The sequence below is a fragment of the Arvicola amphibius genome, chromosome 4, assembly GCF_903992535.2.
Source record: "Arvicola amphibius chromosome 4, mArvAmp1.2, whole genome shotgun sequence".
NCBI classification, from domain to species: Eukaryota; Metazoa; Chordata; class Mammalia; order Rodentia; family Cricetidae; genus Arvicola; species Arvicola amphibius.
Window position 1 is genome coordinate 35,920,612 of NC_052050.1, and position 27,246 is coordinate 35,947,857.

The window sequence follows — 27,246 nt, forward strand, 5'->3', positions numbered from 1 at the left end:
ATTTGGTGGGTAAAAGCACTTGCCACCAAGCCTGACTTCCTGAACTTAAATCCCCAGCATCCACATGATGGAGGAAATTTTTGGGAGATGGTCTCTAACCTGTTTGAGAGCATTATGGCATGTGCACCTACTCTTCACCCCTCAGCCTCTCAGCCCCTCAGCCCCTACATATCATGAGCACACAGTGGAGGGATGGTGGTAGATACACAACTCTATAAATGTACACAACATATCCTTCTGTCTCTTGTTGTGCTAGGTGCTGAACCCAAGACCTAGGTCAGGTCAGGGAAGTGTTTAACCTCTGTGAATCTTTTCCCTCAGTTTTGTTGTTGTTGTTTGCTTGTTTCTTATTGTTTTTGACATAATATCTGAGATAAGATTGAGATAAGACCAGTCTGGGTCTTGAACTCACAGCCTCCTGCCTACAGTTTCCTAGTGAAAAGGACAGCTGAGATGTAAGAACAGTGATGCAGGAGGGTCTTCTGTTTGAGTTGATTTCATTGGTTAATAAAGAAACTGCCTGGCCCATTTGATTGGCCAGCCCTTAGGTGGGCGGAGTAGAACAGAATGCTGGGAAGGGAAGTTAATAAATCACCATGCCTCTGCTCTCTGGGTCAGACGCGATGAAGCTCCAGCCCAAGATGGATGTATGCTAGAATCTTCCCAGTAAGGCACCACTTCGTGGTGCTACACAGATTATTAGATATGGGTTAATCAAGATGTGAGTAACAGGCTGGAACTAATGGGCCAGGCAGTGTTTAAATGAATACAATTTGTGTGTTGTTATTTCGGTGCATAAGCTAGCCAGGCAGCCAGGAGCCGGGCGGGATAAAAAGCAGGCCTGCCTGCAGCTCATCACTACAGAACAGCCCAGTTCTTCATGCAAACAATCACTTGATGAATGTCCTTCTCCTTACTTAGCTCATGAGGATAAAGATCTTGTCCTTATTATACCTCATACACACAGCATGAAATAGTTAACTGTTTAGAGCCATTTGTATAGTTCAGTGGTTAAGAACACTCGTCTGGTATATGTAAGGCCCCAAGTTCAATCTAGTACTGAAAAGAACAACAAACTACTCAGGAATAACTGATGTACCTCCTATGTGGTGGGATGATGTGTGGGGGATCAAACTTTGGGCCTTGGACATGTTAGGAGAGCAATCTACAACTAGTATATAGTTCCAGTTTCCAATGCATTACTTATTTTCGGCGTGGGGAGGGGTTGAAACAGGTCTCTCTGGGCTGGCCTTAAACATATCTCCTGGTCTCAGCCTCCATAAATGCTGAAACTAGAAGCATTGCACCTACCTCCTGATTTTGAAATTATTATGATCAAGGCACACATACAGTTTTATTATATGATAACTCAAGACTTATCAACTAAAATGGCAAAAATTAGTTGGGTTTAACCCAAAGAAAGAGGCAGGAAGAGTCAAGTCAAGACTAGAATATAAATAAAGTCAAGTCAATGTAAATTCAGGCGAGATTGTAAATTCAAGGCAGAGGTTTTCACCCTGTGATCCTGACCCCATTAGACCCGCAGGGCCCTTCACAGCAGCTGCTTATCAGACATCCTGATTATCAGATGTCTGATTAGGACTCAGAACAGTAGCAAAATTAGTTATGAATATGAAAATTAATTTTACAGTTGGGGTCACCACAACATGAGGAACTATAGTAACGGGTTGCACGATTAAGGAAGTTGAAAACCACTGCTCTACAGCTTTCTAGGGCTTCACAGCAAGGCACTGTCTCAACATACAAACAAAAGTTGCAAATGTGTCTAGGTTTGGAAGCACACACCTCTAATCTCAATTCTCAGAAATCAGAAGCTAAATGATCAAGAAGTGGAGTCTAAACTAGGCTACACAGTGAGACTCTACCTCAAAACACACACAATTACACAAATCAAACTAGGATACAACACCCCTCCCCTCCAGGCTCTACTGGCAGATAAAGGCTGTCAGAAAGAGGGAATGTTTTCTTCAGTGACACAGCTACTGGGAAGTTGTGTGTGCTCCAATAAGTAGCAATTACCCAGCTCATGTAAGCAATGCCAATTAAACTCAGGGTACCACACACCTGCACAGGTGCTCATACACACAGATGTGAAGGAAGAACTTCAGCAGGGGGATGAGAACAAAAGGAGGCAATGAGGATGAGTACAAACAAAATACACTATACACAGTGATAAAATTGTCAAAAATAAGGTTAAAAAATAAGACAAAGACAGGTGGTGGTGGTGGCGCATGCCCTTAATCCCAGCACTCAGGGGGCAGAGACAGGAGGATCTCTGTGAGTTCAAGACCGGCCTGGTCTATAACGCAAGTCCAGGACAATCAGAGCTGTTACACAGAGAAATCCTGTCTCAAAAAAAAAAAAAAAAAAAAAAAAAAAAAAGACAAAGAAGACCTATCGCCTAGATTCAGTTATATTTTGACACTTTTCCCTGCTTGTTTAGTCCACATCCTCACCTGTATGTGGTATTTTCTACACGATGATCATCCTGACTAGAGTAAGATGAGATCTCAATGCAGTTTTGATTCACATTTCTTATACTAGTGAAATTGAACGTTTTTCCATATGTATATCCACTATGTCAGTTGTTTATAAACATGTTCTCCATTTTATTTAGTTGGGTATGTGTACACATGTGTGTGGAGACATACATGTGCCATGAGATGCACATGGAGATCTGAGAACAACTTGAGGGAGGGGGGCGCTCTCTCCATGTGGTTGTTGTTGTTCTCACAGGGAGGGGGGCGCTCTCTCCAACCACATGGGACCCAGAAATCAAAGTCAGGTTGTCAGACATAAATAATGAAAAGCATCTTTAACCTTTAGTTAGTATTTTTGGGTTTTGGAGACAGAATCTCACTATGTAGTTCTAGCTGACCAGGAGCTCACAGACCAGGCTAGTCTCAAACTTGAAAAATCCTCCTCCCTCTGCTTTCTGACCACTGGGATTACAGGCATGAGCCACCACATTATGCTCATGATAGTATTTACCTGAAACATAACTGTTTATTAGTGAGGCAAGGTCCCAGCCAACATGGAACTCCAAGTAGACCAGACTGGCCTGAACTCACCAAGCTCTACCTAACTTCGCCTCCTGGAATTAAAGGCACAAGCCACTTCAACCAGACTATCATTTCTCTAGACTCTTTTAATCTAGACTGAGCTTACCCATTCTTGGGCAGAATAGCACATAAAGTACACCATGTCCTTCTCATCATGGGAGACATGGAACAGTCAACTATCTCAGAGTTTGTTATCTAGTCTGAAGATCACGATACTTTCAGTGTGCCTGTGTTTTGACTGCAACTTCTGTCTACCTCACCAACTGAAGCCTTTTTGTTCACTTTTCAGACAGTCTGTCTTGCATGCCAACAGACTTTAATCAAGCTCATTATGTAATTAAAGATGACTTTGAACTTCTGATCCTTTTGTTTCCACCTCCCAAATACTTGCACCATAACACCTAGTTTACTCAGTACTGGGATCAAACTCTGGGTTTTGAATATGCTAGGCAAACACTCTAGCAATTGAACCACATTTCAGCCCAGCACTTTGACAACTCCTGATAGACTATACAATGTTCCCCAGGTCAGGATCCATGCCTGAAATATTTTTCACATAACCAGCCCTTTCCCTACTTTCAAGATACAGCTAAAATAATACTCCCTAAAAGTGGCATTTCAGTCACACTGTGTAAAGAACTTTTCCCTTTCTAAATTTTTCTTTATTGCAGCACCGTTTCTTTCATTCAAGGTACCTTCCTCCACTAAAGTCACTCCATCTACTACTTCATTGCCTACTGTAACTCCCTAACTACATGGCGTTGTTCTGTGACAACAGCCTGTCTATCTGCATCACACCTCCAAAGCCTACCAAAACACCAGACACCGGGGTATCGGGTATCTACTTCAGAAATAGATTGCTATTTTCTCATCTTTAACTTTACATGCATTGGTGTTTGCCTGCATATATGCCTGTGTGAGGGTGTCGGATCCTCTGGAACTGGAGTTACAGACCATTGTGAGCTCCTATGTCAGTGCTGGGAATTAAATTAAATCAAATTAAATTAAATTAAATCAAAGTACCTTGAGCCCAGGTACTTTGGAAGAGTAGTCATTGCTCTTAATTGCTGAGCCATCTCTCCAGCCCCAAGAATTTTCTTTAGAAAAACTATCTTAGGATAGCCAATGCAGGTATTTCATTAGCTGTAATTCTCTAGTCTCAGCAATGTGTGTTGACTCACGCCTATAAGCCCAGCCACTTGAGAGGCTGAAGTAGGAGAATCATTGTGAGGACAAGGTCACACAGGGCCATACAGTGATATCAGATCAACCTTAGCTCTGAAGACCAGGCTGACATTGAACTCACAGAGATCCACTTGTCTCTGCCTCCTGAGTGCTGGGATTAAAGGTGTGCGCCATCACCTCCTGGCAAGACCGTCTCAAAAATAAGACAAGGATATTCTTCCCATTGAGCCCCTCCTACTATTGGGAGTTCTCTAAATTTTCCTTAATAAATCTGTTCATTATATTCAAAACTAAATAATATAAAAACAAGCAAAACAAAAAATTCTAGTGTTTATTCTAAAACCAGAATATCTACAAAAAATTATTTTTATTTTGGCATGGACAATTTATTTAGCTAAAAAACAAAAATTGCTGCAGCTTAAGGATATTAAGGGCTGAAGTAAGCAAGAATATTGAAAAACAGTTTTAATTACACCATTAAGCCTGGACAGGCATGCAGGTACATATGTATCTAAGTGACAGACACACAGATCTCTAAATATCCCTAAGTATAGATGAAAATTAAGAACACAAACAAATTATAAGCAAAGAACAACTGGTGCTGAAGTATATACCTTAACTCTTACTGCACATCTAAAGTATTTTCAGTTTCATCATCTCTAACCTGACCACAGACGACCTCAGCTCTCCCTATTATCTTTTACTCCTGTATAATGCAAAAAATAGAAAATTATTTTACCAATTATAAATCCATCTTACCAAGTGCTCTTGCTACAGCCAGGAAAGGAATCTGATCAATGACTGTACTCCTCCGAACAGGTCCACTGTGAGAGAGCCGGGGTCTTTTCCAAACCACACGATTCACTCCAGACTTGTTCATCACACTAAAAAGTGAATAAAGCTCGTAAGTAATCTAAATTATTACAATATAACCAAGCCTGATATGTAAGGAATTAATAAAAAGAGATTACATTATCATAAAATGACATGTTTCAAGTACAAAGATATAATAAGCCAAGGTTCCAGCTATAAAAAGACAAACAAAACAGTGTAGGATTTACATGAAAAAAATTTGACTAGAGTAGGCCAAACAGAACCAACTGCAAATAATATGAAAATGAAGAGCTAGGACAAAGAAAAGCCCAGGACGACAGGACTCAAATTTAACAGGGAAGGTGAAAAAAGAGTCAATAGATGGAAAACATTTACATAAGATAAATTTAAAGGGGTTTTCCAGTTTCTTAGGGATGAGAGAAACAAAAGAATGTCAGTTGCAATGTTTCTGACTTGCAGATTAATAGGAGCTGGGCATGGTGACTCAGACTAATCCCTTGAAAGGTAGTGGCAAAAGGTTCAATGTCTGCTTGGACTAAAGATCCCTATACATTTCAAAGTATGAAACTAGCCCTGGAGAACAGAAGAGCTTTATAGATACACATGTGGGGGTTACAGAATAGGAAAATCCTCCTGCAACTTTGCCATTAAAACAATAAAACCGTTAATTAGTATACAAAAAAGTTAGTTACCGGCCGGGCGGTGGTGGCACACGCCTTTAATCCCAGCACTCGGGAGGCAGAGGCAGGCGGATCTCTGTGAGTTCGAGACCAGCCTGGTCTACAAGAGCTAGTTCCAGGACAGGCTCTAAAGCTGCAGAGAAACCTTGTCTCGAAAAAACAAAACAAAACAAAACAAAAAAAACAAAAAAAAATAAATAAATAAAAAGTTAGTTACCACAGGGTACCTAAAACTTTCAGAAGTATAGTTAATTATTTGGGGAAAAATTAAAAGTATTATTGAGATGGTTGCTCATTCTGTTCTTGGTTTGACTGAATGGGATTTACTTAAAAGAAAATTGACACTTATTTCAAATTAATCATGGTTTCTCTGTGTCATACCCTCTGACATACACATACACAAAAATTCTCTAAATCTTTAAATTTATTAGCTACACGTACACCTGCATGCCAGAAGAGGGCATCTGATCCCATGGAACTACTGCTAAAGATGGTTTGAGCCACCATGTGGTTGCTGGGAATTAACTTATGACTCCTGGAAGAGCAGCCAGTGTTCTTAACTGCTAAGCCATCTCTCCAGCCCCCTCTGATATTTTAAAAAATGCCAATAGAGGAACTACAAAGATAGCTGAGTCAATAAAGAGTCTGCAAAACCAGAAAAACTTGAGTTCTAGTTTCAGGAACCAAAAAATTCAAGACAGGGTGGTGCTGGTAGCACACACTTAGGATGAAGGCAGCACTGGGGAGGCAGAAATGAGAATACCTGGAGCTCGCTGGCCATTCAGCCTACACAAATCAGCAAGGTCAGGAAAGTGAGAGACTGTCTCAAAAACCAGGTAGACAAAGCAGTTTCTGAAGTGTGGTGGTGTGGATGCCTTTAATCTCACCTTCTAAAGAGACTGAGCAGGAGGATCATCAAATGTACAGGTACATGGACAACAGAGAATCCATCTGAGGGGAAGGGCCAGCAAAATGGCTCTGGGTGTAAAAGTGCCTGCCACCAAGCCTGACAACCTCAGTTCTATCCACAAAACGCACATCTTTAATTCCAGCACTCAAGAGGCAGAAGTAGGAGGACCTCTGTGAGTTTGAGTCTAGCCTAGTCTACAAAGGGAGTTCCAGTGGTGTAGGAGGTTTTTCTGTTCATGTGTTGCTTTCATTGGTTAATGAAAAAAGAAACTGCTTTGGGCCTGATAGGGCAGAATTTAAGGTAGGCAGAGAAGACAGAACTGAATGCTGGGAAGAAGGTCAGAGTGAGAGAAGTCATGGATCCTCCACCTCAGGCAGACACTAGTTAGAATCTTGCGGGTAAGCCACAGGCATGTGGAGATATACAGATTAATGGAGATGGGTTAAACTAATATGAGTTAGCCAATAAGAAGTTAGAGCTAATGGCCAAGCAGTGTTTTAATTAATACAGTTTCTGTGTGGTTATTTCGGATGTAAGCTAGCCAGGCTGCCGGGACAAACAAAGGGCCCCCACTCCCTGCAACATTCCAGGACAACCAGGACTATTCCAGAAAAACCCTGTCTCAAACCTGAACCCAGATCTCCAGGACTCATGTAAAAGCCAAGCACAGAGGCAGGGATGTCTGCAATCCCAGCATTCCTACAGGGAAACAGGAGAATTCTAGGAAGCTTTCTGGTCACCGGCATGGTGTATTTGACAGGAAAAAAAAAAAAAGAGCTAAGAAACCCTGTCTCAAATAAAGTGGAAGGCAGACAAACTCCCTAATTATCCTGACTCCACACACTTTCCATGACACACACCATCCCATATAAGCACACAAGACTAAATGAAATAAAGCAGAAGACAGGTTCACCTAAAGAAGACAAGCAACAAAAACAGGACCAAGCCAAGAGATCTGAGCAACAGTGAGAAATGTTCATTCTGTCCTACACTAACCACAATGATAGTAAACACTAAGTAGGAAATGAGGAACTGAGTCTATAGTTTTTATTAAACTTAAGCAGTGGCCAGTGGTCACCAGTGATATGACAACAGTACAGTTAAAGACTGAAAAAATACAGAATAAGCAGAAATATCAACACAGAGCTGTAAATGTCAATACAGAGCAGAACTCCAGAAAGTCCTTCATTCACCATCGTTTTGGAGAATAAGTTCAACTTCCATTTCTATAGACAGGGAGGGTTAGAAGACCAAGGGCAGTCATTTTTTAAAAAAAATTTTTATTGTTCTTATTGAGCTATATATTTTTCTCTACTCTCCTCTCTTTCTCTCCCCTCTCCTACCCTCTTCCATGGTCCCCACGCTCCCAATTTACTCAGGGGGCAGTCATTTCTTATGCTTATTCAATGCTGAGGCTCAATTGGGGGTAGAATAAAGTACATTGGACATTCACGAGCACATGAAACAGGAGAAATACAATGAGAATGGACACCAACATTCTGTCTTCAAGCCATCTAAAAGTCAGTGTTCTTTCTCAAAGACTACAACTGACAAGGTAAGCCTCCGGTTGAACGCAGTTCCAGCAGCTGTCTCCAATACAAATTAGGAACTCTCTAGAAATTATATTAGCAAGGATATTATGGTCTTTGGGTATCTGAGAAACACAACAAATAATGTGCTGTTTAAGAAAAAAAAGTCTAAAACCAAAGCAATGTTGCAAGCTACTGCTTTTACTGCATACCCTGCTGCTGTTATGTATGAAGAAGCAAATGGAGAGAACAGCCTGACATGCAGAGAGCTGACTGTGCATCAACAGAAGGCTGGAAAACAAGAACGCTGGCCAACTGCCTAGGTCGAGACAGAGGGAAGACAGGAAATAACTGATCATAAAATGGCTCAATTTTTGCAAAAAGACACCTGTTCCCAAATGGCAAAAAGCATGTGTCCAACTGTCCAGATGGTATTTTTAAGGGAAAAGGCAAAAACCATAAACTCTTTTTAGAGGCTATTAAAAAATGAAAGAAAATATAACTTTAAAATTTCAAGTTAAAAAAATAAAATAGGGGCTGGAGAGATGGCTCAACAGGTAAGAGCACTGGCTGCTCTTCCAGAGGACCCAGGTTCAATTCCCAGCACCCACATGACAGCTCACAACTGTCTGTAATTCCAGTTCCAGGGGATCTGACACCTTTACACCAATGCACATAAAAGGTAAATAAATTATTAAAAATAAACATAATCTAGAAAAATATCTTCCTAAAAAAACTACAAAGGTATCAGGCCCACCAATATTAAAAGTGTGTAGTAAGAAACTAATGGGGCTGGAGAGACGGCTCAGAGGTTAAGAGCACTGGCTGCTCTTCCAGAGGTCCTGAGTTCAGTTCCCAGCAATAGTAGCTCACAACCATCTGTAATGAGATCTGGTGCCTCATCTGACATGCAGGCATATATGCACCCAGAATACTGTATACATAATAAATAAATAAGAGAGAGAGAGGTAGAGAGAGAGGTAGAGAGAGAGGGAGAGAGAAACTGACTGGTGACATGCTGGGTATGGTGGCACAAGCCTTTAGTCCCAGCACTCAGGAGGCAAAGGCAGGCGGATCTCTGAGCTCCAGGACAGCCAGGGCTACACAGAGAAACCCTGTCTCAAAAAACAAAACAACAAGCGAGAGAAACTAGTGACAACTCAGCAGCAGAGCATTTGCATAACAGGCGGAAGGACCTGGGTCTGATCTCCAGAAATGACAAAAAAAAAAAAAATCAAATAATGACTCAATTTAAAAAATTATAGGGGCCAGGTATGGTGGCACATGCGCTTGATCCCAGCAATCAGTAAGCAGAGGTAGGCAGAGTTCTGAGAAATCCAAGCCAACCTGGTCTACAAAATAAGTTCCAGGACAGCCAGAGCTACATAGTGAGACCCTATCTCAAAAACAGATAGCTAGATAGACAGACAGACATTGTGGGAGACTGGGGTGAGACCTTACCTCAAAAATAAATGAATAAATGAAAGAATGAATACTGTGGGGGACTAGAGAAAAACCCAGCAGCAGAGTAAATGAGATCCTCCCTGCGTCTGTGTGTCTCCCTCTCTCACACACAGAGAAGAGGAGAGAAGAGATTATAGTACATAAAAGACAAAACAAAAAAACATGGAAAAAGATCCAAGTATATGTACAACTATCTCTGATAAGATTAAATAGCCTATAGCCTGAAAGCAGATTCATTTAAGACTACAGGTAACAGAAAAAATAATAATAAAAGTATTCAAGATAGCAATTTCAAGAACAAAGGACCTTGAAAGCAATCCTTAGAATTCCCAGGAATCTAGTCACAAAAATTACAGCTCAAGAGCTTTTTTGACACGGGGTATTGCTAGGTGGCCTTGGATGGTCAGGAACTTGCTTTGTAGACAAGGTTGGCCTCTAACATACAGTAGTCTCCCTCCCTCTGCTCCAAATGTTGGAGTTATAGGCATGTACCACCATGCCTAGCTTAACAGCTAAGTTTTAAATAAACAAGGTCACACAGTTTACTTTACAGATGGATGGAGTTTTGCTTATTTGTTTGAGACAGGGTCTCACTTTGTAATTCAGGCACGCCTAAAATTTAGTATGTAACTTGGGCTGACCACCAACTCCTGGTAATTCTGCTTTATCCTCTAGAATGCTGGAATAACAGGCATAAGCCCCAGTACTCACCACAGGAGAGTTTCAGATGCCCCAACAATCAGCAGCCTCTAACAAGACTTTAACTACAGCGCTCTAGAGTCCTGGTTCAGCATTGAAGAGCACTTACTGCTCTTACAGAGGACCCAAGCTCAGTCCAGCAGCCTCACTGGTGGCTCACATCACCTCTAACTCCAGATCTAGGGGATCCAATGCCCTCTTCTGGACTCCATGGTCACCTGCATACATGTGGCAAACATTAAGACACATGCATACACATAAAATGAATAAGGACTGTAACTACCTGGTCTATGTAGTCTCTAGTCAGATGGAGCTTCATTTCACAATAAGGAACGCCGCCCTACCACAGAGCTGACAGTTGTTTATCTTAACCAGAAAAAGTAGGAGGAAATGATAAACTCAACACAATCTTTCCATGAAATAAAAGTGTAAGAATTCAGTAAGAGGTGTGTAATTGTCTCAACCTGTGTCTCAACTACACTGCTTAGCTTTTTTTTTTTTTGTTTTTTGTTTTTTGTTTTTTTGGTTTTTTCGAGACAGGGTTTCTCTGTGGCTTTGGAGCCTGTCCTGGAAACTGCTTAGCTTTTTTAAATTCCAGTTTAAGATTAAAATCTAAAAGGTGAAGCCATGTACACATTAGCAAAATATCTCTCAAAATATGGTCTGGCGACTCCTCAGGAAATGCCAAAGTTTTCTTTTTTTTTTTTTTTGATTTTTCGAGACAGGGTTTCCCTGTAGTTTCTAGAGCCTGTCCTGGAACTAGCTTTTGTAGACCAGGCTGGCCTCGAACTCAAGAGATCCACTTGCCTCTGCCTCCCGAGTGCTGGGATTAAAGGCGTGCGCCACCACCGCCCGGCTAATGCCAAAGTTTTCAAAGCAGGTGTTTTCACCATGATGAGAAGGCCATGCATCTACAGGTAGTTTTTCAGCAGAGGAATGATTGGCTATGCTATAGAACCCCAGGAATAAATAAGTAGTTAAATGATGAATTCATTTACTACAAAACCTTGTGTGGGGGTTTCTATAAGTTCTAACCATGTAATAGTCTGGAAAAAGCAAAACTATAATAGTGAACAGGTCAGTGGTTGCCAAGGGTAAGGGAATGGAGACTGAATAGGCAGAGAGAGCACAGACAATAATATTTCTTTTGTTTTTCTGGAAAAGTATCTCTACTATGTAGCACAGCTAGCCTGTAACTTGCTATGTGGCTCAAGACAGCCTCAAACTCACAGTCACACACCCTTGTGACTGGTGATAGATAATAAAACTACTTACCAGGTTAAAAAAACAAACAAAAACTCTCTCCTGGCCTTGGTGACACAAAGTCAGAGAACCTCTGTCACTCTAAGACCAACCTGGTCCACACAAGTGTGGAGGGAGGGAGGGAGGGAGAGAGAGAGAGAGAGAGAGAGAGAGAGAGAGAGAGAGAGACCAGCTACTGCAACCAAGCTAAGATTCCATGGCAGAGTAAAGACAGAAGATATGAGACTGTCACCTTGTAAATACTACAGAGACCTGCAAAAATGGAAAACATTGTCATTCCTGTCACTCAGTGCTTTATGTCACTGTACTTATGGCACAAGTCCCAGAAGACTAAAACAGGAGAGCACTTTTTCAAAAATCCAGGATTATGAAAGGATAAACTGTAAAAAACAGTATCAGCAAGGTACATGGCACAGACTAGCTGTTCTGCTCTGTCCAGATTCCAAACGATGTCAGTATTGAGTCAGGAAGATTAGGAGTTCCAGGTCAGGTTCAGCTGTAGAAGAGTCTGTCTTAAAATGAGAGGGAAAGGGAGGAAAGTATGTGTATAATCCCAGCAGTGAGGAGACTTAAGCAGAGGGTCACTAGTTGTAGACCAGCCTGGGTTACACAATGGGTTACCTGCAGGCTGGCCCACATAACAAAATCTGTCTCAATTAAAAGGGAGTGGTGGAGGAAACGTAGAAAGACAAAAGACAGGGACAGTTGGCTAAACAAAACCAAAATAAGACAGACAAAACAAATAATTACCTCCCACCAAGTCCTTCGATTCTTTCTCTTTCCTTGGGAAGTTCTGGCTTATGGTCTTGTGTCACCTCCACAGCTCTGACAAAATCATCCTTTGGGTCATCCTGAATTCCAAGGACAACCCCAGAGTCACCTACATGAGCTACATACATCTTCATGCCCCGTATGATAACCACACTGGCAGTTGTTCCGGATGTGCTGGGAAGACCTGTCATAGTCTTTGGCCATTCTGCTGTAATAAAGAAAATATTTTATATTTTACTTCTCCAGGTACATACATAAGCACAGTTATTAGAATATAACAAGCAACAGCTCTTGAATTAGCATCTTAACACTTGAATTTGTACAACAAAAAAGTTTAAGGGAAACATCTTGAGCTGGAGATGTAGTCAGAAGCAAAGCACCTGCCTAGTATTCTCAAGGTCCTAGATTCAACTCCTAGTCCAGAATGAATGAATGAACAGGAAGGAAGGAGAGAGGGTACATTCAGAATCTACTTGTCTGAGGTAAGGGTTTCTACTGCTGTGCTAAAACACCATGACCAAGACCAATTTTGGCTACAAAGAGTTTATTTCATCTTAACACTTCCAAATCATACTCCATTATCAAAATCAGGGCAGGAACCTGGATGGCAGAGAGCACAAAGGAATGCTTACTGACTTGCTCCTCACGGCTTTCTCAGCCTGCTTTCTTACAGAACAGGACCATCAGCCAAGGGGTGGCATTGCATACAGTGAACTGGGTCCTCCCACATCAATCAAGAAAGTGCACCACAGGCTTTTCCACAGGTCAATCTGGTGAGAGCATTTTCTCAGCTGAGGTTCCCTCTTCCAAAATGATTCTAGCTTGTGTCAAGTTGACATAAAACCAACCAGCAAACTACTTGAGAATTTAAATTAATCTCTAATCAAAAAAAAAATCTACAAATAACTATAATAACCCATAAACCAATACTGAAACAAATCAGAGGACAGATTTTCTACTTCCAGATAACTCTCAGTCATGGTTACATAGAGAAGCAAGGTACACTGGTCTTGTTTTTCTTTGCTAGGAAATAAACCCAAGGCCTCCTACATGCCATCCAAGTACTCTAGCCCAGCTCTATGTTACAGTTATGATACCATTTCATCAGAAGCTAGCACATATTAAATCTTTCCAGAAATTGCTACTTGATTTTTAACAACTTTTAAATACTCAAATTTTAACAATTTTAATTTTTTTAGTTAGATAGATATTTGAAAAAAATATTTTTTTTTAGTTAGATATTTGAAAAAGGTCTCTTTTTTTTTTTTTTTTGAGACAGGGTTTCTCTGCAGCTTTAGAGCCTGTCCTGGAGCTAGCTCTTGTAGACCAGGCTGGTCTCGAACTCACAGAGATCCGCCTGCCTCTGCCTCCCAAGTGCTGGGATTAAAGGCGTGCGCCACCACCGCCCGGTTTAGACCAAACTAATCTAATCATGAACTCAGAGACCTGCCTACCGCTGCCTTCCATATTCTCTCACTTGTGTGTATGCAAGCATGTGTGTATGTAATTGACTATTATATACCATGTTCCTTTATGAGCACAAAACAAGCCAGAAGAAGCCATCAGATTCCCTGGAGCTAGAGTTATAGGCAGTTGTTCATCTCTTGAGGTGGGTGCTGGGAACTGAAGTCAGGTCCTCTGCAAGAGCAGCACATGCTCTCAACTGCTGAACCAATGTCTCACCTATCAGCATTTACTGAACACATGAACAAGGTTCTATACTAAGAAGCTTGCATGAATTACTTTAGGTAATACTTACAATAAACTTCTGAGACATAAAATTACTCCCATTATTTCATCTTATACATGAAAAAAGTCGATACTTTGAATGAATGGTTAAGAAGCATTTTTTAAACTTTTAAGATTTATTTATTTATTATGTACATAGTATTCAGCCTTCATGTATGCCTGCAAGCCAAAAGAGGGCACCAGATCTCATTACAGATGGTTGTGAGCCATCATCTGGTTGCTGGTAATTGAACTCAAGACCTCTGGATGAGCAGCCAGGGCTCTTAACCTCTGAGCCATCTCTCCAGCCCCAAGAAGCATGTTTAAGATAACTAAAATATTAAGTAACAACTCTCAGATCAATTCCAAACTATATAGTGTCTAAGTTCAGGGACAGCCAACAATTCTATAATACTAAGTCATAACTGCAAATTCATGACTAAATCACTCACTTACATATTCTGCCTACCAAAACTCAAAAGGACAGAATATAAAAATAACTCCATAGCCGACATAAAGCACAGAAAAAGGTCACAAGCAAATATGAGGAATGCCTGTAAGTCTGGGCAAACATAACTACACAAAGAATAGTTGTAGAAGGCACTCATTTAAGAAAGAACAGCTAGAAAGTAAAGGAATAAATTGGCTTCCTTCTTTATTGCCTCCTGAAAAATTCAAGAGTCAACAAGTGATTAACCAAGACTGAAGCGATAGCTCAGCAGCGAAGACCACTTGCTGCTCAATCATGAGGACTGGAATTGGATCCCAGCACCCACATTGTAACTCCAGCCCTAAGGACTCCAATACCCTTCTGGCTTCCCTATGTACCCACAAGGAAGGTAAACTACTAGGTAGTTAGTTTACTTAGTAAATTACCAGGAACAGAATGAAAAGATACTTCACAGAATGGAAAAGGTAATATAAAATGTTCCTAAACTCAAGCCAGTCAGACAGGCCACCTAAAGGAAAAAAAGTACACTTTGCCTAAATAGGCCTTGAACCAAAGAGAAAACTCAGACAAAACACATGCAAGGGTATTTAATTTTTTCAGTCATCTAGTAAACAATAATTAAAAACCACAAGATACCATTGCATAAGTACCAAACTGCTTAAAATATGAGATTAGCAAATGTGGCTGGACAAGCTGAGCAGCACAGACTCTGGTCAACTACTGATGAGTGTGAATGTAAACCCGCACACTGCAGGAACATTTGGGTATCATGTGAGAGGTGAAGAAAGGCATACTCTCCAACCACCCCCTAGGAATACACCACATGTTACTGCAGAAATACAAATAGAAACAAATGGCCAAAGCAACACTGTTTATGAAGGCTAAAAATAAACACCAACCCTAGTCCTCCTGATTAAACACAATGCATAAGAATCTCATAAAAGCAGGAGGTAAAAGAAGGTGTATGTGTGAATTTCCACAAATATATTGCATTCAACAGACTTGGTGAAACTACTAAGAAAAATAAACAAGCAGCACAGAACTAAGATTGAAGTGATGGTTACTCTTTGGAAGTAGATAGAAATGAAACCTCAATGGCAGAAAACTAATCCCATCTACTGGGGAGGCTGGAGCAGAAAGATCAACAGTTCAAGGCTTGCTTGTGCAACAGATGCAGTTCAAGGCAAGCTTGGGCAACTTCTTGAGACCATCTCAAGAAAGTGAAAAGGAGAGCTTACTTAACATGCACTAACTTGTTTTTGTTTGTTTGGTTGGTTGGTTGATTTTTCTAGACAGGGTTTCTCTGTAGCTTTGGAGCCTGTCCTGGAACTAGCTCCTGTAGACCAGGCTGGCCTCAAACTCACAGAGATCCACCTGCCTCTGCCTCCTGAGTGCTGGGATTAAAGGTGTGTGCCACCACTGCCCAACTAACATGCACTAACTTCTATATTCAATGCCCAGCAGCACACACAAACACGGAAGACATACAGGCACATCTACAATGCAGGCAATGTTCTCTTCCCTAATTGGACAATATATTCATTCACTACTAACATCCAGTCAACACTTAGCGGCACACATGTAGCCCCAACACTGGGGAGGTAGAGGCAGAGCAGTTGAGTTCAAGATCAGCATAGTCTACAGATCAGCCAGGGATACACAGTAAGACCCTATGTCTCAAAAAATACCAAGCTACAGGGCGGTGGTGGCGCACACTTAACCCAGCACTTGGAAAGCAAAGGCAGGTAAATCTCTGTGAGTTCAAGGCAGGTCTGGTTGACCAAGTGAGTTCCAGGACAGATATGACTGTTACACAGAAAAACCCTGCCCAGAAAAAAGGAAATCAAAAAGGGATAGATAGATAGATAGATGATAGATAGATAGATAGATAGATAGATAGATAGATAGATAGATAGATGGAACGAACAAGCAAACAAAAGGCAAAATCAGAAAAACAAAAATTTAACAAAGACATTTAAGTAACTGAGTCATGTACAAAACTCACCTAAAATTAAATGGTATTGGTGTGGAAGGCAAATAAGAGAATATTCAAAACCACAATATTATTTAAATCACATTTCTGAAGCTGACATGTAATATCAGCACTGAGGAGGTAGAGGAAAGAGAATCAAGAGTTCAAAGTCATCCTCAGCAACACAAAGAATTCCAAGGCATCCCAGGCTAATTTAAAAAATAAAATTTACAATCAGGTGTGCCTCTGATCTAGAAGACACAGACAGGTGTATTTCTGGTCTACATAGAGACTACCAGGACAGCAGGGCTGAGTAGAGAGATCATGTCTCCAAAGAGAGAGGGAGAGAAGGAGGAAGGAAGAGAGGGAGGGATGGAAGGAGGGAGGAGGGAGGGAGGGAGGGAGGGAGAGAGGGAGAAAAGAAAAAATTTACAAAGGCTCAGTGAGCAAAGGCACCTTGCCCCAAATCCCTGGAATCCATGTGGAAGAGAAAACCAACTCCCACAAATTGCCCTCTGAACTGCACATGGATTCACACACATACACAAAATAAAAACACAGATGAATGAAAAAGTACCCCACGATTTTAGTCAAAAGCAAATTGTACAAATAGGTATTCTACAGTGTGCTAAAAGTAATGAAATTCACTTGAAATGCCACCTTTATCATGTTACAATTTGTCTCAGTTGTAGTTCTGACTTTAAACTAGTAATCTATTTATAGCATTTAATAATTCAAATTTAAGCATTCCTACACTTTCTTTTATATTCTCTTACATGTTTCCCAAATAAGCCTAAAACTTGTTTTTTTAGTGGAGTTTTGTAGCAGTTTTGTTGTTTTTAAAGTGGGGTATCTCACTGTGTTTTCCAGGATAGAGGGAACCCACAATCCTTCTGCCTCATCCTCCCATACACAAGAGAATTATGGGTTATGCACTACTGCACCAGACCCAGAATAAACATATAACATTTCTAGCTTCACACCTACTGAGTGGCTAAGGCAGGAGAATCACTAAAGTCACGAGCTCAAGGCTGTGTTATGTTGTGCTGATCAAGTGTGTGCTCCTCCAAAGAACCCTGCCCTTCAGTTTGCACATCACAACAGGCCATTTGGGGGTTGTTGTTGCTGTTGTTTTGGTTTATTATCCAGACAGGGAGTAACCATCAATCTTGCCTCAACCTCCCTAGGAACTGGAATATCAATCTTACCCTATATCAGATAAGACTCCGTGGCTTTCTTTTTACTTATTTTTTTAATTTTGTTTTGGTGGTGCAAAGAGTGAAACCAAGGTCTTGTGCATCCTAGGCAAGTGAGCAGCCTCTAGTCTCCTTTTTTTGTTTTCTAATTTTTTTAAATGTTATGTGTATGTGAGAATACCTGCATGCATGTTTGTGAACCATGTGTGTGTTGGTGCCTGAGCCGACCAGAAGAAAGCACTGGATCCCCTGGAACTGGAGTTACAAGCTGTTGTGAGCCACACCTAGGTCCTCTGCAAGAGACGCCAGTGCTCTTAACTACTGAGCCATCTTTCTAGTCCCGTGTTTTGAGGGTTTTGAGATAAGATTTCATTATATAGCACTGGTTGACTATACAGCTCAGACTGGCCATGAACTCCTAACAATTCTACTGTCTCGGTGTCTGGAAAGGTGGGATTATATTCCCAAGTCACCTTGCTCAGTAAGACTCAGTCTTCCAAAAAAAAAAAATTAATATTAAGTTTTTAAGCTTGGATCGGTGGCATACGCCTGTCATCCCAGCTCTTAGCAGGTGGAGGCAGGAGAATCAGAGGTTCAAAGAGAGTCTGTGTAACATGAGATGGATGAAATGGAGGGAGGAAATGGGAAGATTTTAATAAAGAAAAAAATTACAAATAAGCAAAAACCGTATGTGTACTTTGTCCCAAATTTGAAACATAGGATATGTATTATATACCAACTAATAATATACTCATTTTAATTTTTAGGAGGTGAACAGGACTGTCATCAGCTCCACCTTACAGATAAGGAAACACTGACACAATAATAGTCTTACGCAAAGTCACAGCACAAGTAAGAGAAGCTCAGATTCAAAACAAGTCTAGAATATCCTCCTAGCTCTTGCCACATTAGGAAGCCTATTATGGGGAGAACAGACCATATATAGGCCTTTGGGACATGATGACAATAATACACTGAAAGCAATTATCACAAGTCTCTAAAAATCAGAAACCAGTACAGATAGTAAAACACAAAAGGAGTAGAGCTGACGATCATATATATTTGTATATAAAGTTTATTCATACAATAACCTGAGACAGTCAAGCATGGCAGCCCAAGTCTGTGACCCCAGCACTTGGGAATCTGAAGCAGAAAGATTGCTGTGTGAGCTTGAGAGTAGCCTGGGATACACAGTGAGTTCCAGAACAGCCCAAATGCTTGTCTTTTTTCGGGGGGTGGCCCAAACAAATAAAAAAAAAAGTTTGAGAACCCTTAGAAAATGACAAAATTATAAATCAAATGATGATTAGAAAATGAAATGAGGCTGCAACTTCTGATTCATGTTACTTATTGAATTAAGCACAGCCTATTACATATTACATCAAAAGGACTTTAACAAAACTGCCCTAGATTCTGGGCAACTCCCCAGGCTTTTGACCTTTCTGAGATCTGTTTCTTCAGTTTTGTATATTCCTTTCTGTTCTGGAAAAAGGTCCACTTATTTTCTTGAACTAAGAGCAAGTAAATACTTATAGTACCTAATTCCTACAAACAGGATTCTTATTCTTAATCATCAATTTTTTTTCTTTTTTTCTTTTTCTTTTTTTTTTGAGACAGGGTTTCTCTGTGTTACAGCCCTGGCTGTCCTCAAACTCACCCAGAGACTAGACTGGCCTCAAACTCTGAGATCTGCCTGCCTCTGCCTCCCAAATGCTGGGATTAAAGACTTGTGCCACCACAACTCATCAATGGTAAACTGGTTTCTGTTGCCATAACAAAATACTTAAGACTGAGTAATTGATTATTTCATTTCATTTTGAGACAGGCTATCACACTGTACTCCAAGCTGGCTCAAACCTACAGTGATCCTAGTGCTGAGATTACAGGCATGCACCACTACACCCACCCACATACTGAGACCCTATTGGAGGAGGGCCCACTTGTTTGTCCCAGCCGCCCAGCTAGCTTAGCCCTGAAATAACCACACAGAAACTATGTTAATTAAATCATTGCTTAGCTCTAGTTTTTTACATGTGACTAATTTTAACATATTAATTTAGCCCATTTTTATTAATCTGTGTGATTTTATTAATCATGGGCAGTGGCTTACCGGCAAGATTCTGCATCTGACTCTGGCAGTGGATCCATGGCATCTCTCTGATCTGCCTCCTTTCTCCCAGAATTTAGTTCCATCTTCCCTGCCTACCTACGTTCTGCCCTATCAACAGGCCAAGGCAGTTTTATTATTAACCAATGAAAGCAACACATAGACAAAAGGACCTTCTACACCAAGATCCTATCTAAAAAAAAATAATTCATTAAAAAAATTTAAGACAGGAGGTGGTGGTGCATGCCATTAATCCCAGCACTCAGGAGGCCGAAGCAAGTGGACCTCTGTGAGTTCGAGGCCAGCCTGGTCTACAAGAACTAGCTTGACCTGTTACACAGAGAAACCCTGTGTTTTTTGAAAAATCCAAAAAAAAATTAAACTACTGCTGTATTTGATAATTTAAGAGATGTTTTCCATTGTAATCTTTCTCCTTTAGACAAGTATTTTGGAGGGAAGGTATATGAGATGATGAAAATATGTTTTTTAGTGGTTGTTATCCCCCTGAAACCTGTAAATTTGGCACTCTTTGGAAAGGGGTCTTTGCAGATGTAAGCAGGTTAAGAATCTTAAGAAGAGATCATCCTGGATTAGATTGAGCACTAATTCAAAGACCAGTGCCCTTAGGAGAGAGAAGGGGTGACAGTGTAGAGAAGGAAATACAAAAATTAGAGGCGGAGATACAGAGATGCGTCCACTTTCAAGTCAAGAAAGGCAAAGGACAGCCGGCAGCCACCAGAAGTGGGCATAGAACAGACTCTCCATAAGGAACCCACTCTCGTGACCCCTTCGTTTCCAACTTATGGTATCCAAAGCCATGAAGGCATAAGTTTCTATTGTTTCAAGCCACCCGGTTATCGGTTATTTGATACAGCATTCCTAGGAGGTTAACATAAGTCTCTCTTCCATAAATTTTCACTGATCAGTTTTAGTTTTTATATTTATTTACTTTGTGGGAAAAGGAAATGCAAACCATAGCATAAAGGAGGTCAAAAGACAGACAACTCAAGAATGTGTTTCTAGGGATCAAACTCAGGTAATCGAGTTTTGCAGCAAGTGACTCTATTTAGTCATCTCGCTGTCCCAATACACAGTTTTATATGTCTAAGTGTATACACACACACATGTGCAGTGCACAGGCATATAAATAGACATATATAGGCATGTGGAGGCCAGGACAGGTCCTGAACAGCCTACAAGACTGTTTCTAACACCTCCTGGGCTTACTTCCCAGCAGGTTCGAGTCTCAAGCCCCAGCACTCCAAAGACTAAGAAAGGACAACCAAGGCCCCTGGGCTGTGTGACAGGTAAGATCCTATCAGAAAACAGAAAGCTCAATCACTTGGTATATATTGTCTTCAAACAAAGTGAGTTTCCTTTCAAGAGCAGGCTAGTGAATGATAAACTTCTAATTGTTCTTTGGAAGACTCAGTTTGGGAATATGCATGTCCACAGAGTGGCCAACATCTTCACAATAAAATCTTTTCTGGTAGCATTAATGAGAATAGCCAACTTATTTTTTATTATAAGATGAAATTCATCAATATTCAGAAGATATTAACTCACTGTGCCATATTTTCCAAATGAATGGATAAACCATGTCAAAACTCATACCTGTGCACAAGGCTGATTCAAAGCCCAGAGAGAGGAAGCTGAAGCTGAGAACCAGGTAGCAGACTTGTCTAACAAATGCAAGCCACCAAGTTTGATGAAGGGAATAGAAAAAAAATTAAAATAGAGCAAAAGATCTCCAGGGGTCATTCCATACTGAGCAGCTATAGAAAAGAGACAGATGCTGAGAGGGGAAGTCATTCTTTCAGTAACATTTTTATTTTTATAGATCACAGTATAGTTACATCCTCTTCAGCCTTCCCATTCCTTCCTCCAAACCCTCCCACGTGCACACACACCCTCATTCAAATTCATGGAGTAAGGATCTCAATGTGAGACTATAAAATTATCATTAGTGAGATTTCAGATCACAATTCAACCAACCTTAAAACACAACCACTTGACACAGACTATTCAATAATCCACTACTACATCAACCAATAGCACAGGAAACTGAGTGCCGAACACATGAAAACTAAGGTATTAAGCCAGACATTAAAAGAGATTTGCAAAAATATAAAACAATGCCTCTTTTTTCTTTTCTTTCTTTCTTTCTTTTTTTTTTTTTTCTGAGACAGGGTTTCTCTATGTAAAAGCTTTGGCTGCCATAGGACTCACTTCGCAAATGAGGCTGGCCTCGAACTCAGAGATTTACCCGCTCTGCCTCCAGAGAGCAGGGATTAAAGGGGTGTGCCACACCACAGGATTAATTTGTATTTCTAATGTCAAGATTCTAATTTACTCAAAATACTTTTTTATATCCTTTTTTAAATTTAGGTTTAAAAGAGTTCTTTCTAGGTTTCATTCAATAAAAATATGATTTTAAAAAAAGTGTGTGGATACAGAGCTGGAGAGCTGACAAACAGGGTAAGAACAGTTACGGTTCTTTCAGGACCCACATTCTTGAGTTCAGTTCCCAGAACCCACTACAGGCATCTCATAACCACCTGTAACCTTAGCTCCAACGAGAGCTGACATCTTGAATTTTTTTCTCAGGCATCCTTACATACATCAACACACATACACATAATTTTAAGACATAAAATGTTCTGAAGTATGTGCATACAAAAACATGCATTCACAATTACCAGCACGGCCTCTGCTTTAGTAAAGCGACACACGGGTCACAAAGGACAGAGCTTGCGCTTATTGCGAGGTTTTGCGTTCAATTCAATACCAGCACACAAAACGATTAAAATAAAGCCAAATTTAGAGCTCAAACTTTTTCATTTCTTTTCTTTGAGCTAATCTACTTTGTTGTCCCGGTCCTGAGCTTACGCTGATCCACCCTGATCTGCCTCCCAGGTGCTGGGACAACCATCGTCAGCCACCACACTCCAATAGGAATCTTTTTTTTTTTTTTTTTTTTTTTTTTTTTTTTTTTTTTTTTTTTTTTTTTTTTAAGAGAGGGTCTCTCTACACGGCTGTCCTGAAACTATGTAGAGTAGACCAGGCTGGCCTTGAACTAAGTGAAAACAGTCTACCTCTGCCTCTCAAGATCTAAGACTAAAGGCATGCACCACCAAACCTGGCTAAAGTTCAAATATTAAAAGCTTTTGATTTTTAAAGTTAAAGTGTATGGCAAATTCATATGCCCCAAGTGTACTGCGAAATAAATGGACTCTATAATAATTCTTTGTGTCTACTCTTCATGGTGTCTGTCTCGCTATCCACTTTTGTATCCTCTCCAGCCAATAATATAATGTATTTCAAGGATAAACTACACTGCTTTCAGCTCTACTCTGTCCCCACAGAAAACAAAATAAATCTATCAGCCCCCAGGGATTGGCTGGGAACCGCCTCCAAAAAAGCTTAGTGGCTGATCTTTGAGTCAATCAAATACTTGGCAAAAAGCCCAACAGATGGAAAACAGACTTTGAAACCAGCTAGTCTACACTCTGTGACAATGCCTTTCTAAAAATACTGTGTATTTTACAAATCTGTAACAGCTTTCTCTATGTCTCTGTTTCCTTAATGAAAATAGAGCAGATTTGCTTACGTCACTATAAACAAAGGGTTTGTAATGGCAGGAACATTAATTCTTTTCTGTAACAAAGATATGCGCCATATACCCACAGCAATAAATAACCACGATCCTGGGTCATTTACGGTGTACACGTACGTATCATCTGACTTACAAACATTCAAAATTTGGTTGAAAATACAATTACACTGAACTTTTAGGACTTAAGGTATCTGTTACCAAAAGTTACTTCGATGGGAATTTATGAGTGCTTTTTACTATGAACTTTTGGAAACTGTTTGAATGCAATTACCTATCATCTCTCTCTCTCTCTCTCTCTCTCTCTCTCTCTCTCTCTCTCTCTCTCTCACACACACACACACACACACACACACACACACACACGTTAACACATATCGAGGCCAATGTAATGTTTAACACGCTGCACGCCTTATTCATAAGCAATTCAAGGGACACGATCACAACAAAACTGCTTCCAAAAGTAAGTTACTTATGTTACACTTCAGCCCTTCTAAATTGGCTTACACAGAGCCATCCCGGTCAATACGAAGTGACACCGCCGGTAGGAGGCAACCAAGAGGGACAAGCCCATCAAGAACAAAATTATGACAGATGCTAAGAGAACGCTCCAGTTCTTGCCACCTCCGGCTTCCTTCACCTGGCTCATGTAGAAACGTTTCTTAAATTTATATTTTGGTTAGAATCTGGCGCTGGCTTTCAAATACTTCTGAGCTTGCTGCTACCAAAGTGAATTAGCGAAGGGCGAAGGGGACTGTTGCCCCGATCGTGGGAGGGAGGCGATAAAGCAACGAGCGGTTGCTGGGAAACAAGCCATCCTGGCTTTTCCGAGGCCACTCGGTGTTCCCAGAACTCCAACCCTGACAGTTTTCCCTCGCATCCCTTAGTGGACGGCGTCACTTGACCGATAGCGTTCTTGGTACCGGGGGTGGGGGGGGGGGGGGGCCCCCGCGGGACTGACGCTATAAAAAGCCCCAGCAAAAGAGAAGAAAAGAAAAATGAGGCGGGCGCCACACAAACCCGGGAACTTACCTAGTTTCTTCCACATGGCGAGGTGACAGGCGAGGAAGCCTTTGCGAATGGCAGCGCACACCTTAGCGGGCTCGGACGAGGTGAAGCCCTTCTGCTTCTTGATAAAACCCCACAAGTGCTCCCGGGCAAACTGTGCCGCCTCCCGCCCGCCGTGTCCGTCACACACGGCGAAGAAGGCCACCGAGGAGCGGCGGCGACAGCAGCGGCCAGCGGGTGGCGAGGCCGAGGCGTCCAAGGCAGGGTCGCGGGCCGCCGCCGGGCCTTTTCCCGATGGCCCGATGCTGGCAAGAGCGGGGCTCGCCGGCTGCCCGAGCGCCCGCCGCGATACCGGCGCCGGCTTGTCCTCCACGGGTGGCTCGGGCTCCACCACAATCTGAGTTACGTCCTCCATGTACTTCCTCCCGCCCTGGTCAGAGAAGACGCTCACTCCCAGCGAGTACAGCCCCGCCATGGCCGGCTGCCCGGGATCCCGCCGTTCCCACGCAGTCCGCCGAATTCTGAGGCGGGAGACACACTCGCCGCTCGCCGGCCAACTATTGTTTATCTTCGACGACGCGGAGAGCGAGGAGGGGGCGGTCCCCGAGGTGGGGGGGGGCGCGCGATGTCGGGACTTGTCCGCGAGAGCTGGGCCGGTCGAGTCGCCGGCGAGAGGAGCCGAGTGGCTGCGCCTGCGCACTGTGCTCCCTCCCTGCCCGCCCGCGCCCACCGCACAAATCAGGCGTTCTCCAAACCCCTGTGACGTCACACAGTTCGCTGGGGCGGACCAATCAGGAGTCGAGGGGAGCGAGCTCGCCCCCGCCCTCCCGCCCACCCCCGCGTCTCTTTGCAACTGCTGCTGTCGCTCCGCCCGCCCTTGCTAGCCCGCGCTGAGCCGGGTCTGTTTTCCCCTGCCTGGAGCTTCTGAGCCTTGGGGGCGTTTCCGCAGTTTCTAAGCCGCAGACGCCTTAACCTGTCATCTTTTTTCCCTCACTTCGATCCTTTGGGTGAGACTTGTGGCTTTTACCCCTTTTGATCCTCCCAGATCAAGCTTTGCAGGCTCTTGCCTCCCGCGATTGTGGAAAATCTGCTGAGAACGAGGGTGGACTTACCCTTCCAGTCCTTCGAGCGAAATGGCGCGAAAATGCCCTTCAAAGACCGTTTTTCGGCGCGCTGGACGAGGGTAGCACGCGTGTACTGGCTTGGGTGGGACGTGTCCTACTGGGAGTTAAGGAGGGCTGCCCAAGTTAATAAAGAAAACTTGGAATTTTCCACCTCCAGTTGCGCAGTACGGTTGTGTCAGAGACCTAGCGGCGAATTTAATTCCTAACGATTCTTTCCAGCACTTTTTAAAAATTCTTTTTGCGTATTTTTCCTTTTTTTCAGTCTTGTTAATACTTTTTCGGACTAGTCCTGTATGCAGCTACTACTGTAGTATGTAACTTACATTTGGAATAAAAACTACGACAGTCTCCATGCCCTAAGGACACGGTTATACCCCCTGTTTACCAGTAAGTAGCACGCAGTCCTAGCAACAAAATGCTTGCACTTTATTTCCACGGAATTAAGCCCCCGAATGAGCATTTTTGTCTTTTCTCAGTATCGTCTTGTTTTGTTTTTGAAGGATCTATTTAAAGTTCACTAGTTCCTATATGCACTTTTCTGTACAGTGCCTTTGAGATTTCACGTTGAGCAGTAAAAAAGGAGTAGTGGAAATTTATACAGAGCTGAATAAGAAATGCAAATACGAAGAAAAAATCTTTACAATGTCCTTCCTTGCAACAATCCCTATACCTACCAAAACAATCTTTTTCTTTTTGGGTTTTTTGTTGTTGTTGTTTTGTTTTGTTTTTAAGACAGGGTTTCTCTGTGTAGCCCTGGCTGTCCAGGAACTAGCTCTTCTTGACCAGTCTGGCCTCAAACTCACAGAGATCCACCTGCCTCTGCCTCTCGAGAGCTGGGATTAAAGGCATGTGACACCATTGCCCGGCTCCAAAACAATTCTTTTTAAAGATTTGTTTCATTTTCATGATATGTGTATTGCTATGTGCATGTGAATGCTAAGGCCAGTTAAAGGTGGTTGTGAGCCACCTGTGTGGGTGTTCCAAACCAAACCACAGTCCTTTGCTAAAAGCAGTAGAGATGTTTTTAACTTATTCCCTGAAGCAGCAATCTGAAATAACTTTGCCTTAACTTTTTTTTTTTTTTTTTGAGGGTTTTTCTGTACAACAGCTCTGGTTGTCCTGGAACTCAATTTGTAGAACAACCTGGCCTCGAACTCACAGAGATCCGCCTGCCTCTGCCTCCTGAGTGTTGGGATTAAAGGCATGTGCCACCACAGCTCCACATAATAAATAATCTTTTAAAAAAAATCTAATCAGAGCTGAGTGTGGTGTTGAACAAGTTCCCCGCACTTGGGAAGTAGAAGTGGCTCTCTATGAGTTCAAGACATATGTATTCTACATATTGAATACAGCCAGGCCAACATAAGAGAGAAACCCTGAAAAAAAAAGACCCCACACTAACCAGTTTGCCATTGTTTCTTCCCATAAGTCTATAAGTCATCTATTAGAGCCACCTCCATATTAACAACGGCAAAATAAATGAGATAAACGTATCTCAGGAGGCTAATCTGTCAATCTATCTGCCTTTACCCTGCTGGGTTTGCAATTGAGTGTTTAACAAAATCATCAGCCTAACCTGAAGACTGCTAGCTCACTGTGTCAGTACAGTGGGGACACAAGGTCCAAACT

General features: G+C 41.8%; 1 protein-coding gene across 2 annotated transcripts in view; it reads right to left on the reverse strand.

Annotated features, from left to right (window-relative positions):
• Positions 1 to 25,178, reverse strand: part of Ppm1d (protein phosphatase, Mg2+/Mn2+ dependent 1D) — a 38,511-nt gene extending 13,333 nt beyond the window's left edge. Inside the window, exons 1-3 of one of the 2 annotated variants that reach the window (XM_038328856.2) lie at positions 24,518 to 25,178; positions 12,398 to 12,623; positions 5,028 to 5,152 (exon numbers count right to left, since the gene is read on the reverse strand). In XM_038328856.2, coding sequence (XP_038184784.1) covers positions 5,028 to 5,152; positions 12,398 to 12,623; positions 24,518 to 24,968 — 802 coding nt within the window. In that variant the 5' untranslated portion in view covers positions 24,969 to 25,178. Of the gene's footprint in view, positions 1 to 5,027; positions 5,153 to 12,397; positions 12,627 to 24,517 lie in introns of both variants that reach the window. The other variant, XM_038328855.2, reaches the window with a different exon arrangement.
• Positions 25,179 to 27,246: the final 2,068 nt, after the last annotated feature.